This window comes from Myotis brandtii, unplaced genomic scaffold, assembly GCF_000412655.1.
Source record: "Myotis brandtii unplaced genomic scaffold, ASM41265v1 scaffold64, whole genome shotgun sequence".
Taxonomy (NCBI): domain Eukaryota; kingdom Metazoa; phylum Chordata; class Mammalia; order Chiroptera; family Vespertilionidae; genus Myotis; species Myotis brandtii.
The window spans coordinates 2158708-2178468 of NW_005370460.1; the positions used below are offsets into that span (position 1 = coordinate 2158708).

Below are 19761 nucleotides of genomic sequence, written 5' to 3' on the forward strand. Positions count from 1 at the left end.
GAAGGAAGGAAGGAAGGAAGGAAGGAAGGAAGGAAGGAAGGAGGGAAGGAAGGAAGGGAAAGAGGCATGACAGGTCATCCTCGCTGTACTGACTGGGGTGTCGCGTCTGCCACGGAGGTGACGGGGCCCTCCGCTCCGTGGTGGCCAGTGGCATGGACTGCGGACCAGGGAACCCCAGCTGCTCCGTCAGAGGAGGCCTGGGTGTGAGGGCGAGGAGTCAGCCCGGACAAGAGGAGAGCGGGAGCACGTGCTGGCTGGGACGTTCTGTCCCGAGAGTCTGGGCTCACCACGAATGATCCACTAGAGCAGTGGTTCTCACCCTTCCTAATGCCGCGACCCTTTAATACAGTTCCTCATGTTGTGGTGACCCTCAACCATAAAATTATTTTCGTTGCTACTTCATAACTGTAATTTTGCTACTGTTATGAATCGTCATGTAAATATCTGATATGCAGGATGTATTTTCATTGTTACAAATTGAACATAATTAAAGCATAGTGATTAATCACAAAAACAATATGTAATTATATATGTTTTCCGATGGTCTTAGGCGACCCCTGTGAAAGGGTCGTTCAACCCCCAAAGGGTCGCGACCCACAGGTTGAGAACCGCTGCACTAGAGGGTTGGGGCCGCTGGGGGCAGCCCAGAGGCAGCAGCCACGCCAACAGGGGATGGGCCGTCTCGGTCAGAGATCAAAGCGGGCAGGGAGTCAGAGCTGACCCTCGTGGGCTCTGGGCAGTCGAAGACCCTCGTCCTCTGGTGCTGACACGAGTTGCTGTATGACCGGTGAGTCACCAGTGCCCCCCTAGAAACCACCCATCCGTGGGGAGAAGTGTGGGCTCGGAAATGGGTTCCAGATGAGCTAAGTGCTGGCGCGGGGGGCGGGGGGGGGGTGCTCCAGGCCATATGCATTCACCCACTTCCTGACACACAGTTTTCCAGAAAGAGCTTTGCTCTGTGTGATGGGGATGAGAGTGTGGCGCGCTCACAAAGGAGCCGAGGCGTCTGCGTGCCGGGGCAGGAAACGGCGGGCAGCCGCGTTGGCATCTTTCCTAAGCGGGGAGCACGGGCTCGGACGTCACCCTGTGGGCTGGGCACCGTGTCTGGAGTGTCGTAACCGAACATGTGCAGACAATCACGTCTGATTGCACAAGCCGCGCAGACACGGCTTCAAAACGCAGCTTGAAAGAGCCTCTCGTTCGCTCCCTGTGAACTTGTTTATTTTGTTCCTGGTTTAATGTGCGGTGGATGAATCAAAGGCTGGCCCGACAGGGTGTTCCCTCCGTGTCAGTTTTAAATTGTGCCACCTGCCGAGACCAAGCTTGTGAGGGTGAGATGACTTTTTAGTGGTGGGATGAGCTGGGATGTGTATGTGTCCGTGTGTGTGCATGTATTGTGTGTGTGTGAGTGTGTCCTTGTGTGTGTGTGTCCTTGTGTGTGTGCCCTTTGTGTGTGAGTGTATCCTTGTGTGTGTGTGTGTCCTTGTGTGTGTGAGTGTGTCCTCGTGTGTGTGCCCTTTGTGTGTGAGTGTGTCCTTGTGTGTCTGTGTTGTGTGTGTATTGTGTGTGTGTTTGTGGTGTGTGTGTGCGTGTGTTGGGTGTGTCCTTGTGTGCGCGCATGTGTGTGTGCATGTGTTGTGCATGTGTCCTTGTGTGTGTTCTTGTGTGTGTTGTGTGTATGTGTCCTCATGTGTGTGTTTTGTGTGTGTTGTGTGAATATCTGTGTTGTGTGTGTTGTGTGTCCTTGTGTGTGTGTGTTGTGTGTGTGTTGTGTGCATGCATGTGTTGTGTGAGTGAGTGTGTACACTGTGTGTGTGCACATGTTGTGTGTGTTCATGTGGTGGGTATGTGTGTGTGCACGCAGCATGGGACTGTGGCTGCCAGGAGAAGGAAGGGAGACAGAGAGGGAGGGAGACCAGAAGAGACAGGACAGGAATGAAAGGTTCCAGCCAAGAAATGAAATAAACGCCTGCAGCCCGGCGGCGCTGGAGCCCAGCTGGGCCCTGGCCGTGTTTCATCCGAGCAGGACGTTTTCTGGGCAACCTCCTCGCTCCCCTGGCGCTTCGCAGCTCCCATGTGTTACAGCCAGCGTCCGTGTAAATCCGTGAAGCCACACCACCTGCCCTGAGTGAGACTGAGGGGCAAGGGGGCCCAGGGGCGGCCGGAGACCTCCATCTGGAGTCAGGGGTCGGTCCGCATGTGTGTCCAGGGAGGCGTGGAGCCTCCTCTAGAAGATGGGTGGTGGTTCCACCCTGATGCCTCCAGGGCTGCCGGAGGGAAGAGACTGTGGGTGGGAGAGGCCCTGGCCGGGCGTCCCGGTCCCCTGGGTGCCGTGGGCGTTACAGGGATAAGGTGCTCATTGGCCTCTTTCTCCTCGTGGGCAAGGGTGTTCACAGTGGGCGTTCCCCGTGAGGCGGTGACGGTGTCACTGGCTGTCCTGAGGGGGAGGTGTGCTTCCAGGGATAGAGCTACCCCGGGCCCCTCGTTAGCACGTGACAGGACCTGACACCTGGCCTGCTTTGTGCCCACGACAAGGGCGACCAAGCTGGGTGGACGTGGCGGGGAGTCACGGGCGAGACTCCAGGTGCCTGCCACTCACACCGCCCTCTCCATCCCGTCACCGCGAGGTTAGAAATAGAGCGTTAGCTGGACGGCTGTGTATTTCCTAGTTGCTGTCCGTGCCTCTTGCTTCTTTCTCCTGCGGGTCCCTGAACGCTGGCCTTCCCTGCCCGGGACCTCGGCGCCTCTCCATTGCCGCCTCCGTGCGTTCAGCCTGAGACCCACCGCGGCCCCCACACCTGGCCCAGTGGCCTTGGGTGCCGGTCAGTGTGGCCAGCTCACCACTCAGGATTTCACGACCGGAGGCTCTTCCATTCATCTGTGAAGTATCTAGTAATGATTTTTATTTTAAATGTTTACTAATCCACAATACGCTCTTTTTAATTTTAAAAGGTTCTTCAGTCTTGTTTTTTGTAAAAGGTTTCTAAGCTTTTTGGCCAATGCATGCTCTCTGGGAATAAGATTCAAATCTGCATTAACCGTGGGAAGGGGATGGTGATGCTGTGAGGCCCTCCCTTGAGCCTCCGGCTCCTCCTGTCCCAGAGCGCTGCCTGTGGGCTCCCACCGGTAGCCACTCGGTGGCCTTTCTGACAGGGTGGTTCCGTCCTGTCTGCCAGGTCCAGGACTAGAACTGCCCCTGGGACAGGATCGCGTCAGGTTTGCCACTCAAGTCGGTCCTGCCTTCTGCTCTATAAAGAAATCGTTCGCAACCTCCAAAGGGCAGCTCGTTCCCGGGGTCGCTCCGTTCCTCTACACTCAGGAAACAGTAAGCAAATAGACTAGATTTAATGCGGGGCCGTCAGCACTGATTTCTGAAGAGGCCTCTCGCCTCCTCTGAAGGAGGGCCTGGTTCTCCCACAAGCTCGACTTTGGATGAAATAATGGACCTCTTTCTTAGGAAAAGTCAAGCATAGTTTTTAAACTCTACTTATCTCTGGCTTGATTTGAATTGGGGACGATTCTTTTCCACGTTCCTGAATATTAATATTTAGATCTCTACACACTGTCCATCTGAGAGAATAAGCAGAAGGCAGGACCGACCTGCATCTGGGACAAGTACCAGAGGAGGAAGGAAGTGAAGAGACGCCTGCTCCTCCGCATGCTCCTGAGCGCCTGGCTGCAGCACCTGGAACGTGGAGGCCTCAGCCCCACAAGCCCGAGGCAGCAGCCGGCAGGTGGGAGGTGCCTAGTGCAGGCCCTGCGCCTCCGCCAGGGAAGGACCACATCACCCAGGAGTCAAGGTCATATCATTTTGAAAGCACCTGGGGAGTGGCCCTTGTAAGAGGACTTATTTCTGATCCCTGTCAACTGAAAATGCATGTGTTCATTGCAAGCAGGCGCTGGCACTGCCTTTCCTCATAGATTTTGCAAATGGCGGCACCACAAGCCCCTTTCCCTGGCACGTGGGGTCTGAAGGTCCTGCCACAGGTGGGAACTCTGGTCACTGCTGTCCCACACGCGCCGTTCGCCACACGAGGCTGGTGGGCACCTGAGACGTGGCGAGTGTGGCCGAGACAATGAATTTTCATTTGTACCTAAAGTGAATGAGTTGATGTACAAATCAGCTTCGTGTGGCTGGTGGCTGCCGTGTTGGGCAGAGCGGTTCCAGTGCCCCGACAGTCCTTTAGTGGCCACCAACGGCAGAGCGATGGTGTCAGGGAGCTGGCCATCCTCACACAGAACACAGGAAACCGCTTTCTGCTTAAGTACATTTTTCCTCATAAAAATCTAACTCTTTATTAAAAATTAACTGTGTACAAGAGGTTAGCTCAGATTAGCATATAATGTGCTCTAAACACTGAAATAATATGGAGAGAGGATTTAAGATATCTATAATAATAAAAGCATAATATGCTAATTAGACCAGATGTCCTTCCGGATGACCTTCCAGATTAAGTCGCAGCGGGTGGGGGCTGAAGGTGTGGTGGGAGGGGGCTGAGGCAGAGGTGGCCACCGTGGTGGCGGGGGCCAAACCCCTGGCACGAATTCGTGCATTGGTCCTCCAGGAAATATATAAATGCCTACATGTATTACTAGCAATGGTCAGCTCAGTCAGCCACTAATTCATCGAACCCAATAACTTCTCAAGCCTAAGCCGGCCCCAGTGGTCATGTGCAGCAGGGCCGACCTTAGGTCCAGTGTCTCCGTGAGAGACTTGGCAGGTCATTACCACAGGTGGCAAGACTGTTCCAGGAATCTAGGTGCCAAATAGCAGCACAGGTTACCTTTTTTAAAACTCTGGGACCACCCTGGCCTGTGGGGCATGGTTAGAGCATTGACTGTGCATTGAGGGGTTACAGATTCAATTCATGGTCAAGGGCATATACCTGGGTTACAGCCTCCATCCCCGGCCCCACTTGGGGTTCGTACAGAAGGCAACCAATCGATGTGTCTCTCTCACATGATGTTTCCCTCTCTCTCTCTTCCCCCTTTTTCTCTCTCCCCCTCCCTCCCTTCCACTCTCTCTAAAAAATCAATGGATTCAGGTGAGGATTAACCAGATACAACAACAACAAAAATTCGGGGGATGGCCAAGTGGGAGAAGAATCCAGTTTTGCCTATTTAATAGACTAGACCCGTGATTGGCAAACCAGGTCTTGCGAGCCACATGCGGCTTTTTGGCCCCTTCAGTGTGGCTCTTCCACAAAATACCACGTGTGGGCGCGCATGTACAGTGCAATTGAAACTTCGTGGCCCATGCGCAGAAGTCGGTATTTTGTGAAAGAGCCGGTATTTTGTGAAGGAGCCGGTATTTTGTGAAAGAGCCACACTGAAGGGGCCAAAGAGCTGCATGTGGCTCGCGAGCCGTGGTTTGCCGAGCCTCAGTTTGCCGACCCCTGGACTAGACAGTATTGGAGAGGCTCTGGAGACAGCAGGCGCTCTGAGCCTCCAGGAGGCTGAGCAGGGCCAGTCGCAGCCGGGCCAGGACTGCCATCCTGCCGCCCCCTTGTCAGCTCTCTTCACTGAGTGAAAGCGTTACTGCTGCAGACTGCAAAGATAATACATATGAACCAGAGTCAGACAAAGAAATAGAAAATAGAAAAGTAATGGCAAATTAAATTTAAAAGAGCTAGGAAATAAGAAAAATAGAGAAGTAGGAAGAAATAATATACGATTAAACTACAAGCCGGTGGAGGATGAAGATGGCAGGAGAACGATAGAGCGCCCAGACATGGCGAGAGGAAGTGCACAAATACTATGGAGAACGATACAAACAGAAAAGCAGCGCGGGCGCGTGGGTAAACCCCGGCCTCGGAGAACGTACTGGCAGAGATTATACAACAGACCGAGCAGCAATAAACAGCAAGTGCCGTAAAGCAGGAAATTAAAGAACAATTAAAAACAATATGGACAGAAAATTAACAGGCTCAAACGACGTTTAATAATTGCATTAATAACTAACACTTACTGACTTGGTCCCCTGTGCTAGGCAGTTTATACGCATTAACTTATGTAATTCAAGTTTAATAACACAATTAGGTCGGTTTTAAAATGTAAACAAGAAAGTTAGGAGGCATCAGAACGATAACAACAACAAGATGGAAGCTAGTGAGACAGACCTGCAGACGTGGTCTCCCGCCCCGTGTGCTGTGGGCAGCCCCGAGGACCCGCCGGACCTTCCTGTCTGGACACTGTGCAGAAGCGCCTGGCGGTTCTCCCGCCTGTTGGGAGCGCTCCGTTCCTGGAGGCCATTCCCAGCAGTTACAGTGTTCCAGCCAGAGAATTCCTGCCCAGTGCCTCGGGCAGGGGCAGACCCGCCACAGCCCTGCTCCCTCAGCACCTCCCAGGTCCTGCAGACCACGCCTGCGTACGGTTCCCGGATTCTTGCTCTTACTTCCTCTCCAGGCCCTAGTTCTGATGACAAGCGTCCTGGTTTTGTAACCAGGCCTGATACATAGTAGGTGCTTAATGCATACTTTTTGAAAGGATCCTACTCTAACCTTTGTCAAGAGGTCTTCCTTCTCCTCCCGCCTTCCCGCCCTCCCTCCCTCCCTCCCCTCTCCCTTCCTTCCTAACCAGCAGGCAGGCTGTGGCTGACTTGTGGCTGAATTGTCTGCCTGCCCCCAAAGACTTACTTTTCATTTTTGTTATTTGGGGAGTCTTTCCCACAAAAGAATGATTTTTTTCTTCCCTTTTTTTTCATTTTTCACAGACTGATACCCATATTTGAACCTCACCTTATCTAAACCTTGTACCCTCTAACCCTAGCCAACTCCCACCAGAAACCTGTGGGTGTGTATTCAGGGACCGGAGCAGTGGTGTCTTCTTCCTTCTCTTCCTCACTCTTTTTTTCTGGGACAGGTGCTGTCCACAGTCATTCCTTCACTCGCTCATTTGTTCAGCGGGAATTTGCTTGGACTTGTAGTAACCATTGGACGTGAGAGCAGGGACATAAAAGATCTACTGCCTATCCCCAGGCAACTCCCATCTCCGTTAAGCTAAGGGCTATGTTGAGCGGTTTCCTTTACACTTTAAAGGGACAACAACCATTTAACTCTTCAAGGCCCCTGTATTCTGGAGAGAGCTGGGAATCCCTTGCTGACTCCCATGCTGGGCGGGTCCGGCAGCTGCTCTCCCCGGAACTGAGGCAGCAGGGACTGGTCCTCGCCCACAGCTCTGGGGTTGCCAGGGCATCTCAGACACACCGAGACCTACATTAGCTGCGGACTCTCCTTCACATGCTTTGTTTAAATGTTACAGGCTAACATGCGATGTGGAACATCTGGGGTGTGCAGGAATCACACGGAAGGAAAGGACTGCTAACTCTTTTCTCAGCAGCCTTCATGTGTGTGATGCATGTGGAAACGTGATCATATAAAAAATGTCATTTTGTAACCTACTTCTTTTACTAAAAATACATTATGAGTGTTTTTCATATCATTAAACATGTCAAACATAACTTTAGTAACTACATAAGGAGCCTGTTATAGGGAATGCCCCTAGTTTATTTAATCAGTCTCTACTGCGGACACTGAAGCTGCTTTCTTTTTACAATTTTAATAATTCTGTGGCAAACATCATAGTTAAGGGAATTAGGTGCATGCTTTCTGTTACTCCTTGGATACATTTCTGAAAATGGAGTCGACGGAGCAAAGGGCAGAAGATGTCTAACCCTTTTCTCCTGGAAACATCTATGCATTTGTTCTTCCCACCAGCAGCTCATGGTTGTCCCCAGTTCGCCACAAGCTCAATGACAATGACTTAGCCGTGTTTCAGATTTGTCAGTTATCTATCTATATAAAAGGCTAATATGCTGAGTGTCCGTCCAAGTAATGACATCACATAGCAACGCCCAGCTTCCTCTCCCTAGTGACTAGCCTCCTTGCAGTTTCTTCAGCCCAGGAACATGACTTGCTTTATAGTCAGGTGGAAACATTTTACACTTCAACCTAATGTCTGTGAAGCGTTTTCCGTGCCTCATCTCATTTGATCCTCACAGAAGTCCTGGAGTAAGTAGATAGGAGACTCAGTGGAATCCTATTTTCTTTTCATTAGCTGGAAAACAGAGATTTAGAAAGCTCAGAAACTTGACCCAACTGAAAAGTAAGAAATGGTGGACCTTGACAATGACTTCAGGTTTTCTCACTGCATAGAATATAGTCAAACACTGCTGCAGTTAAATATTTTACCCTTTGTTCTCCCTGCATGATCTACAATAATAATCTGCTTCGTGTTGATATTTATATAATCTGCTGTGTTGCTGACAATTACCTGAAAGAGAAGTTGGGGTGCTTCACTGGGCTGGGAAAAGTTTAGCTACATCAGAAAGCAGGTCCAATTAAGCAACTCTAATCTATAAAAGGCTACGTTGACTCGTGCATGCATGATACATATAAAGCTCTCGCTGGCGCCAATCGCACACATATGTTTCGATCTGTCATTGTCGATTGTGAATTTGGTTGACACTTCTATTATAGAGAAAGGGCAAATAGCGATACTAAAATATTTCTTCTAATTAATTTCCTTTCAATGTGCACGAATTTGTGCACCAAGCCACTAGTTAAATTATAAAAGGGTGTCTCACTTTCACTTGACTTTAATTTGTTTCTTTTTGATTACTCGTAAATTTCTTCATGTTTATTAGCCTTGTAAATGTATTCTTGAAATGTCCACCTTTTTCTCAGTGACTTCCCGAACTCTTCTGCAGTGTGATGTCCCACCACTGCACTGAGGGCATGTGGAAAGTGGAGAAAACTCTGCTTCTAGATGGCGGGATGCCCGTGGAGGAGGCCTCCCCACCCCATGTGCCATTCTGTTTATTTCAGTGGAAAGTTCTTCGGCAGGAAAGCCGTTGTTATCCTAAGAAAACTAAAGGCAGATCTGTTAGTGGTACTGTTATTGATCTTAAAAAGATAAGAACCAAGCTGCAGTGGGAATATAGAATACCTTCTCTCTCCGTCTAGTCATTGCCCTGGCTTCTCCGGACCCGCCACAGCCACACAGCTGGGGCATTTCTGGGACAATATAAAAGGGAAAAAGCTAAAATTTAAAAAGTCAGTCCACGTTCCATGTGGACAAGAATCCCAGCCTAACAAGGGTCCCGCATCAAGGATGTGAGTTCACAGTCTGGATGCGGCGGTCTTCAAGCCTTTCTCTCACGTCACCTGTAAACAGTTCTGAGCGAGACGCCTCCCTGAATGAAGAAGGCAGCAGGGAGGCTGTGCCCCCTGCACCCCCCTCCCTACCCCCCACGCTCTGCCGGCCGCAACCCTGCAAGCTCTCAGCGCCATTTGAGCGCATTAAGCAGCCAGCTCTCTGGTGACATAGCAATTAGGGGTCTGAAATAGATTTGGTGCGTCACGGAGGATAAGGGCTTTGAAAGTTTCTGTTGTGATTACAGCTTGTACCTCCCACAAATAATAGGCTTCAAAATAAGTGGCTGCCACCGCGGCCTTTGTGGCTTTGTCTCAGTGATGGCATGTAAGTTGCTATTACTGTCCTCGCTGTACTTGAATATGCCAGTCTCTGGGCGTGGAGTTGGCTCCGTGTCTCTCCGCGGCATTGCGGCATGTCACTGTGGGTCTGGTTATCTGGGGTGATGGCTGTGTGGACGGCAGACGAGTGAGAGGGGCTTCAGCTTCTGTGTGATGGTCAGTGGCCTTGAGGTGTCCACCCCGAGTGATGTGTGTGCTCCGTGGAGACCCCATCACGTGGAAGTATGTGTGTAGCCTCCATGTGCACCATGAGTAAAGGATATCTTTCAACAAAGCAAAGCAAAATCAGAGGTTATAAGAATAAAACGAAGAACTTAGGGCTGTAGAGAGTCAGCCCATCAGATCACTTATACTGAGAGTAAAACAAATGCCCTTTGCTTGAATTACCCAGAGTTGGCTATGAGTAAACATAATAGTCTCTTACAGCTTTCTTCCCGAAACGTGTGTGTGTGTCCGCGCATGCACGCTCATTCCTGGGGTGCTGTATGTTCTGAATGTGTGCTCAGTCTATGAGAATACATGCATGTGTGTTCTGCACACGGTGTCGATGTGTGTAAGGGGACATGTTTGGGGTTTGCAGGTCTGAGTGCGGAGGGTGTCTATTCATATAGAAATAGTTTTCTGTCCTAAGACACCTCTATTTAGCCCAGACAAACTGAGCTTTTTCTTTTTCTCTCTCTCTCTCTGAAAAGATAATTAAACAGTTCGTAAGTTTTAACTTCCTGTGTATACATCAAACCTACGGAGCCTGCAGGATGTGGAAACGTTCTGCGTAACAGTCACATTTGCACTTTTAATAGAAATAAGAAAGCACCTGACCCTAAAGCTGGGAACTGTACCCACGTGAGGGGACGGCCTCGACCAGCCCCTCCCGTGTCCCACGTGCCTGACATGGCGGCATGAATGCTGGGTGTTCGCCACAGGTGAAATAGAAAAGAATGACACTAAGAAGGTGCCAGGGTAGATCTCGATCCCAGAGCCCACTGACAGGTGCCCTCCGGTTGGATGGCACTAGGTGTTGGCAGGATGGTGCTGGTGGGCGCATTGGCAGGTAGGGTTGTGTCTGGATTGTGACAGGGCACCCATAGATGGCAGTTAGAGTGCGTGGCACAGAAGGCTGAAGAAGTGACTTGTAACAAAAGAGTTCATATGTTACCAATGGACAGAGGGCAGGTTGACCGTCTTACTGTACAGTCTCGGCCAGGACCCCGCAGTGCGGTGTAAGAGAAGCCGAGCTGACCAGCAGTGTGGTCCTGCACAGGGTGGCATGTCAGGAAGTAAACCTGGGCGTATATGTCTCAGTACAGGCTGTCAAGGCTCTCGCGGGTATTTCCTGGGTGTACACGGCTAAGTACAGGCGGCCAGGCTCTCTCAGCTGTTTCTTGGGCTTACATGGCCAAGTACAGGCGGCCAGGCTCTCTCAGCTGTTTTCTGGGTGTACATGGCCAACTACAGGCGGCCAGGCTCTCTCAGCTGTTTCTTGGGCTTACATGGCCAAGTACAGGCGGCCAGGCTCTCTCAGCTGTTTCTTGGGCTTACATGGCCAAGTACAGGCGGCCAGGCTCTCTCAGCTGTTTTCTGGGTGTACATGGCCAAGTACAGGCAGCCAGGCTCTCTCAGCTGTTTCCTGGGCCTATATGGCCAACTACAGGCGGCCAGGCTCTCTCAGCTGTTCCTGGGCTTACATGGCTTGGTATAAATGGTCATGGAGGTCACCCACCTGAGACCATATATCTCTCCACAGCCAGTGCCACTACATGTTCCCTCACGTCTTCGCTTGTCCCTCTCGGACATTGTCTAACATCTGTGAGGTGCAGGCACTGGTAGGCAGCGTGGAATCGGCCAGGAGCCCCACAGTGGTGCTCATGGTCTGGCGGGCGAGGACATGCCCGTGGCAGCATCAGTGCCTTGTGATGTGACAGAGGACAGGGCTGCCCCCAGGAGACCATGCTCGGGGCACATGGGACACGTGCACACCCTCAAGGTGGAGACAGCAGGTGTGGGTGGTGGGGACTGGGTGAGCGCGGCCCTCTGCTATGGGAACTCCTGAGTGGTGGGAGGGGGTATTGAAGCATGAACCACGAGCATTGAGCAGGGCAGGAAGCGCAGGCCTGAGGGGGACGCGGACCCTCAGCTCGAAGCCACTGAAGGTGGAGGAGGGGTGGGGAGGAGGTCAGAGCTGCATTTTTAAAGGTCGCAGCTCAAGGTGGGTCTGCAGTGGCCAGGCTGAGATTTCCCAGGGAGCATCCTGGCAACTCGGAGCAGCTCTCGGAAAGCTCCCTGTAAAATGTTGGGAAAGCTGCCTGCCGGGAACCTGGGTGCTCCAGCTGCCTTGGTGGGAAACGGTGGCTCTGGCCGTGCTTGCCCTGGTAAGCCTGTGGGTGCCCATGCGGGTCACGGGGGCGGGGCCTCTGTGTCTGTGTTTCCCTCCCTGGCCGCCCACCAGCGCCGGGGACAGCCCTGAGCTCTCCTCCCGCCCCCCCCCCCCCCCCGGTTTTCCTCTGAAAAAGGTCAGTCTGTTGTATGCTTCGATGTCTCTGGATCAGTTTATTTTGTTCATTAGATTCCACATCTGAGCGAAATCATGTGATACTTGTCATTCTCTGTCTGGCTTATTTTGCTTAGCATACTACTCTCCAGGTCCCTCCATGCCATCTCAAAGGGTAAGAGATCCTTCTTTTTTATATATATATATATAGCTGCATAGTATTCCATTGTGTAAGTGAATCACAGTTTTTTAATTCATTCACTTGGGCTATTTCCAGATCTTAGCTATTGTAAATAATGCTTCTATGAACACAGGGGTGCATATATTCTGATTGGTGTTTCTGGCTTTCTAGGATCTATTCCAAGAAATGAGATCACTGTGACAAATGGCAGTTCCATTTTTTTTTAAATCCTTACCAGAGGATATTTTTCCATTGCTTTTCAGAGAGAGTGGAAGGAAGGAGGGAGTGGGAGAGAGAAGAGGATCAGGGCAGGTGCAGGGAGAGGGGATCAGGGCAGGTGCAGGGAGAGGGGATCAGGGCAGGTGCAGGGAAAGCCTAGTTTTTCTGGTCTAGAAAATGTGTCCAGATCTGCTCTTTTGTGATGGGTGGAGACCTCCCCTCATGCTGCGGGGAGGAGCTGCCCCCACCAATGCCATAGTCACCCCTGCCCCTGACCCCATATATTCCAGGAGCGTCAGGCCTGGTCCGGGCCTCCCTCGCGTGTTCGGAGCAGAGGGCTGTTATCTGGGAGGGAAGGAGATTAGTGCCTTTCACACACACACTGCGTGGCTCACACAGTCAGTGGGCGATCGAGGGCGGGGTCATGAAGTCGCAGCCGCAGCACGTCCTGCCGGGCTATCCGAGTGCCGGGTCCTTGTAGGGGTGCTCACTGACGCAGGTCCTGTCGGAACCGTGTTGCTGTTTGGATGCTCTGGACTGAGCCTTAGGAAAAGAATGTACAAATGGAGACCAAGCGTCGACACCCGGCTCACCCCCTGGAGACATCTTCCCACAGGCCAGGCCGAGGCGCTGGCTGAGCGCCCTCTTCTCCCGGGTCGCCCTCTGTACTCTTCGAGGTGCCTCCTCAAGACGGGGTTCGCCTCCCTGGAACCTTCCTCGCAGCCGGGCTGTGCATTGCTGGGTCCTGCCTTGAGTCATAGTTCCCCCAGGTGTGGTCAGTGCCCGCTGAGGACAGGAACGGCCCCCAGCCATTGACATGTGCCGGAGGCGCCTGGGACCCGGGGCTTGGGGAACTCGGAGCTGGAAGGGCCCTTCGGAGGCAGTTGGGCAGCCTTTTTGTTTTTCTCAAGGGGGACTCGGGGCCAAAGGGGTGGGAGTGCCCGGCCAGAGTCAGCACCGGGACTCGGGCCCCTGGACCTGCAGGGCAGGTGGTCTCACCTGACGGAGGTGCGGGACTCGGTATCACAGGCACAGGGAGGCCCCAGCCACTGAGGGGGCGGGGGAGTGACCACAAGGACAGCCTGCTGACCAGTGCCCCCTGGCAGGCCCTGAGCCGCCTTCTCACGGCTCCTCCTTGTCATCGTCATCATGTGCTCCCACCGCCCCTCACAGCCTGACTTCTCTCCTTCTTCCCTTCTAGGCTAATGGAGGTTGGCAGGATGCGACTACCCCCTCATCAGTGACGTCCCCTACAGAAGGCCCTGGCAGCGTTCACTCCGACACCTCCAACTGACCTCCCCGCACGCGCATCCCGGCTGACCCTGCGCCCGGCGGGCGGGGCCGGAGGGAGGGTCTCCCACGCTGAAGCGGTCAGACCGGAGGCGCAGCCATCAGCAGCCACCATGAGCTCCTCCCTCTCCTCCCGGGAGGCCCTCCGGCCAATCTGGACACTTCTTTATACTCTGTCCCTTTTTCTGGGTAGAAGCCAGCCTTCCCTGCCAGCAGCGTCAGCCTGGTGCCCTCACCGCCCCTGCCCCTGCCCTCCACTCCCTGGGCCCCTGCCCGCTACATGTCACTGAAGGATATTTTCAACAATTAGAGGAATTTAAAGAGGGGAAAAATGCAAAGAAAACAATAAAAGCGTTTGTATGTGTTCACGCTGGTGGTATGAGGAGCCACGTTACCTCATCGAGCCCCGTGCCAGGCAGCCCTGTCTCCCATCACTCACTACCTCTCACAGGAACCGCCCCGCTGCCCTGCTCCTCGGCCTCCCCCGCCCGCTGCCTCCCAGCCCGGCTTCCCTGGGTCCTGCCATAGCCGGGCTCCCGAAGGCGCTGTGTCCTGGGTTCAGCTCCGCCAGGTAGATGCCAGGCAGGAAGTCAGCGACAGGAGAGGGCGCGGCCTGGGAGGCAGCGTCCAGGCTTCTCGTTGTCCTTGGACAGCTCCTGGCAGAGGCGGACTTGGGGGGCCAGACGCTGCGGAGCCAGGTGTGGGTCAGCGTGGTGCCAGGTGCGTCACAGGGGGGGGTCGTTCTCTCCTGAACCCTCCCCTCACATGCACGTGCACACATACCTGTAGGCACATGCACAGGCTCTCACATGCACCGCCCCACGATCAGCCACATGCCTCATACAGATGCCTACATTAGTAACAGTGCCATCCGCCTTGTGAGCCCATGAGAGAGACTCTGAAGGACACAGACAAGCAGCCCGCGGCATCCAGGACCGGCGGCCCCAGCACACACACACACACACACACACGCCAGAACCACCCCGCAGGGCAGGCCAGCTCCCAGGGTCCCTCCCTGCTGGCTCTGCCGGAGCCTCAGGCGCAGGCACGCGTGCGGTGGAGCGCTCTGTTCTGTCTTTGTCTGGGCGCTAGGGACCTGCCATGAACTGTTCAGTTCTGTGCACCGCGTCTAGGTCTGGAGGACGCAGTGGCGTGAGAGCTCGGCGCGGTACCTGTTCGCTGGCTTGTCTGAGGACCTGCGAGTGGCGGAGACGGGAGGTCAAGGTCTCAGCGAACTCCTCAGGTGACAGTCACGCTGTGGGCCTGTCCAGGGAGACGCGCAGGGAAGCTGTTCTCTGATGTCATCTGTCGAGTGGGCGGTGCTCAGCTCTCTCAGGGCCTCGTCCCGGATCTGTGACGCGCGGACGGTTCTGGCCGGGCTTGCGAGACAGGACGCGGGGGCCCTTCTCCCCGAGCTGCAGGGTGAGGGCGGGAGCAGCGTCTCCGAGAGAAACTGACTGAGGTCAGGAGGCAGCGGATTTCCTGGTCTAACGTCTGGTCACATCGGCCCTCCGTCACCGTGATGGCAAAGGCAGGTCATGGCTGTTGCTTGTTTGGTTGCTTTGGTCTGTTTGGCTCCTTAGAAGAGAGATAACCTCCCACATGGAAACATCGGCCCTGGTTCTCTCAGTTTGTGCTTGAATCTAATGCTGGCCTTGCCAGTGCCCAGGCCCGGCTGCTGCGGGGCGTCCGGGGTGTGGCCCTGAGGGTGGCTCCGCGTGGTGCACTAATGGGCAGAAACTGCTCCCGCGAGTGTTGAGGGCGTGCGTGTTGGACAGGAGAACGGGGAGATGTTGGGATCATGCTGACGAGGAGCGCGAGGAAGCCACGTCGGGCTGCTGTGCGCCCTGAGCCGTCACGGGTCGGGCTCCACGCAGGGTGCCGAGGGCACCGCGTCTCCATCCAGCCGAGGAGACCCGTCTCCGGCAGGGACGCGCGGACGCAGGCACAGGGATACCTCGGGGACACCTGACCTTGGGCGCAGGGTTCTCCTGCAGCTGCAGGAAGCCCGGTTTGGCTGAAGGGTTTCCATTTCGGGTCAGTGGGAAGATGGGAGCAGAGCTCGGTGCCTGCCCTGTGGCAGCTGCACCCGCTGTCACCGCCACACGCAGCCCTCTTTGCACCTTTCCTTTCTCCCTCCACGGCCCCGCTCACATCCGCTTGGCGCCAGGAGGTCTCTCAAGTTAAGCAAACCCTGAGAGCACAGTCAGCCAGCGGGTGGGGTGGACAGAGGGCCTGTGGGGGGCAGCGCCCTGGAGCTCCTGCCCCTCAGGCTCGCCCACCCGTGTGCCCAGGACTCAGCTTCCCAGGGACAGGGGAGCGCGCAGTGTCCTGGCCGTGGTGTCCCCTGGGGTTTGCCCACCTGTAACTGCTCATCGCCCCCTTTCCCGTCCCTTGCTCCTGGGTGGGGTGGCCCCCCGCACACGCTTCTGCCCGGTGGCACCTTCGTGACATGGTTTTATTTGGCTGCTGGTTGCCTTTTCTCTCACTTACCCTCCCCCATTCCCTTCTGAGTTTTATTTTTCTGCCCAGAAAAAACCTGACTTCGATACCAAAAAAAGATAAAACTACAGAAACTCAAATTTAAAGAAAACTTTTTAAAAAAATACTCAACAATCCTCTCAGCTTTATTAACATTTTCCATTGTTTCTTGCGACTCGTGTCTTGTTCTTTGTAGTACTGATGACGAACATTTGATAATGAATGTTCTTGTATATTCAGATAAAGGGAAAAAAACCAAAAAAGCGGTCTGGATTTAATAGTGTTTATAATAAAAATTTTAAAAATGACCCTCACAGCACGAAAAGCAGGACGGGGTCGCCTCCGTGCCCACGCCCTCATCGCCACGTCTGTTTTCACACGGAACGACCCGCATTGGCCATGCTCCCCATTTCTCTTTTATTTTCTTGCATTTGTGAATTAGTTCAAGAATGCTAGACAAGTGTCGAGTTGTGCACACCCATTTCCTGTTCCACGATGTTTAAAAGTGACCGTAATTCATTTTGTAAACTAAAAAAAGAAAAAAAGAAAAAAAAAGTTGGGATAGTGAGCATCATAGAGGTACAACCTAACACGTTACTATGTTTCTTAACTTTGAGACCCAGAAATGAATTCTTTTTTCCCCCTTTATTCCTGCTCTTGAAAATATAACAAAAAGAATGATGTTTTGTTTTGTGTTATTTTTGGTTTGTTTATAGGGGTGCTTTTTTTTCATTGTCAGGAGTATGATCTTGCTGTTTTTTTCCTTACACATGTACCAAGGCGATGTGAAAAGATGGCAGCCGGACAGAGGCTGTTTCTTGCTGCTTCGGTTTTTGTCCCAGAACTGAGCTGACGTCACAGAGATCAGGCCCACGTGGACGCCACGCCCTGCGCCGGGAGGGAGTGCGCACCTGCAGGCGAGGCTGGTAGCCAGGGTGCCCCCCCGGCCGAGGGGACTTTCCTTGCAGAGACTCCCGGGCGGCTGGGGTGGCACTGGGATGGGCTGGGGGTCCCGGCTTTGGACAGGGCCCCGGATGTGATTCTCACGCAGCCTTTCGGCCGCCGTGCAGCCTTCGGTGAGACGGGCTGGGCTCGGATGCTTTTTTAGTTCCAGGAGAAAAGAAGGCGGTATTATCAGGAAGGAGCTCTCTTTTAAACTCTGTCCTTTAACAAATGACCACGAGTCCCGAAAGCAGCCAGCACCCGGGTGAGGAAAGTGGAGAATCAGAGCCGGCAGCGGCACTTCCTGACCGTCTCTACCCGAACCGCCGGCCGCTGGTTCTGTCACAGCCGAATGGCCGCGCGCTTTTCACATCGCCTTGATGGTTCACTCCCTTGTGCGAAGCTTCCTGGAATCTTATTTTTTGTAACCTTTTTTTTTGCCTTTTGTTAAAATAAATGAAACATTCAATGTGTTCCCCCTTTTCTCGCTTCCTCCTTCCTTTCCCTTTGGCGCTTCCAGTTATTTTGAAGTGTTTCCCTCGGCTGTTGGTTTATCTCTGCTTCCTACCCTGCTCTTATATTCAGAGTGTAACCCTGCGAAGCTCTGCCCTGTTTGGTTTGAAAGTTGAGCTTTTCTGCTTCTGTGAGCACTGGCTTCGTTCCTTTGATCCGACGGAAGCTCTGTGTTCTCGATGATGATACTAACACGGTGTAGATTTTACAGTCTCCTAATTTGTACTGGTAATGCATATTCCAAATAAATAGTTTCTTTTGTTGCAAAAAATACACTTGTGTGTGGTGTAAGTGTTCTCTTTCACATGCTGTCACTTTTCTTCCCCCAGCGGAGGGCCGGGCCTGTTCGGACTGTGGTCTGTCACCCTAATCATCTTACAGTCTTGTACGTGGCCCTGGGGCCGATGACTCGGCCACGGACCTCACCCAGGAAGGGAAGGATTTTTTATCCTCACCTGAGGATGATCTTTATTGATTTGAGAGAGAGAGAGAAAGGGAAACATTGATCAGCTGCCTCCTGCATGCCCCCTACTGGGGATCGAGCCCGAAACCTAGGCATGTGCCCTGACCGGGAATCGAACTGGCTACCTTTTAGTGCATGGGAGGATGCCCAACCCACTGAGCCACCCCAGCCAGGGTGGAAGGAAGGACCTTGTATGGGAAAAAGTAGCGGTGCTGCAGGAGGGCAGAGCACCTCCTCTTGCCTGCTTGTCTGTGGCTGGTGCCCCACCTCCCCTAAGCACCAACTACAAGTCTAGGCAGGTGCTCATACAAATTTTAAGTCTGCGAGTCAGCTCTTTGCTAGCGACTCCAATTCCCTTCTCTTTGTCTGTGATTTGGGCCCAGGAAAATCATGGGACCTAAGAGATGTCCCCAGAGAAGGGACCGAGGTTGGAAGGGCTCCGCTCTCAGAAGCAGGGGGAGCCGCACAGGTCCGCACACCCCCCTGAGTTGTGTCTGCTCCCCCGCTGTCGCACTCCCTGCGCCCCGACCTTTGGGGTCAGAGTCTGTTAGAAGTGGCATCCGGTGTCCTGGCTGGGACAGCGCCCAGCCTGCAGCGCCAGGCAGTGGTGGGACTTGTGCTCTGGCGGCCCACTGTGCCCCTGGGGCACCACCTGCACTGTTTCCAGGGCTCCGTCAGGGCCCAGGGGGCAGGTCTGTACCCAGTGTCCCTATCACCCTCTCACCCTCATCACCGTTTGATTCTAATCAACAGAAAACAGCAAAGGAATGGAGAGTCGATGGGATCAAATTATCGTTTTTATGAAGGGCCAGCCTGAGGGCTCCATGGCCTCAAAAGTATAAGTTCACCTGCGAATGTTGGTGTTGAGAACATGGCCAGAGGACAGAGGCCTCGGGTCCCCTCTTCCGATCGGAACATTGGGACACGGGGTCCGGTGTGCAGGGCGACTTCAGGCCACTTCCCTCCTCCGCTGCCCGGACTTCGTGGACCTACTCACCCCAGCTCACTAACCAGAGTGATTACTGAACTGTCACAGCAAAGCGACCGAAGGACACAATGTGTCCACAGCAGAACCCAGCCTGTTTCACCCGAGAGCCGGAGACGTGCCCCGGTGGGTGCTGGCCTCGTGTCCAGGCGGTGCCTCCGGGATCCGGCTCCTCCCGGGCTGTGCCCCGCCCCCCAGGAATGTGCCCTCCCCCCCCTCCGGTCCCAGAGGGGACAGGTATGAGGGCTCACCTCTCCTTCCGCTCACGTTCCTAAATGCCCTGGCCCCTGGCACTCAGCACACATGGGCGTTTGAGTAGCTGGCCACCTGTCACACTTCGTGGCCAAGAAGAATAGGCAAGAGCAAAGCAGGCCCACGTGCTCCCTGCACGGGACCCACCAGGAAAGCGCGTCGTCCCTTCCCAGGCGGCTTCCGCTCTTCAGTGAGGAAGGTCCAGAAAGGGTGTGGCCCAGGCCTGTGCGCCCAACACTCTCCCTCCCCGCAACATGCTCCATGGCTGTGCTGTCTAAACTCGGGGCTCAGCACCAGCCTGTGTTCCTGGAGGCAGCCGTCCACCTTGGGCGGTCACTCCACGGGTTAATCGCTGCTGGAGGGGTCCCCTGGGAGAGCCGAGTTCCAAGGCTTAAACGCACAAAATCTGAGGTGTTCCCCCATCGTGACTCCTGCTCTCGGACCTCGCAGTCC

At 53.7% G+C, this 19761-nt stretch overlaps 1 protein-coding gene across 1 annotated transcript in view; it reads left to right on the plus strand.

The window, feature by feature from the left end:
- The window catches only part of PBX1 (pre-B-cell leukemia homeobox 1), a 239678-nt gene extending 221797 nt beyond the window's left edge, over positions 1–17881 (plus strand). Inside the window, exons 10-11 of the mRNA XM_014528521.1 lie at positions 11239–11317; positions 13584–17881. Coding sequence (XP_014384007.1) covers positions 11239–11317; positions 13584–13676 — 172 coding nt within the window. The 3' untranslated portion in view covers positions 13677–17881. The remainder of the gene's footprint in view (positions 1–11238; positions 11318–13583) is intronic.
- The last annotated feature ends 1880 nt before the right edge of the window (positions 17882–19761 follow it).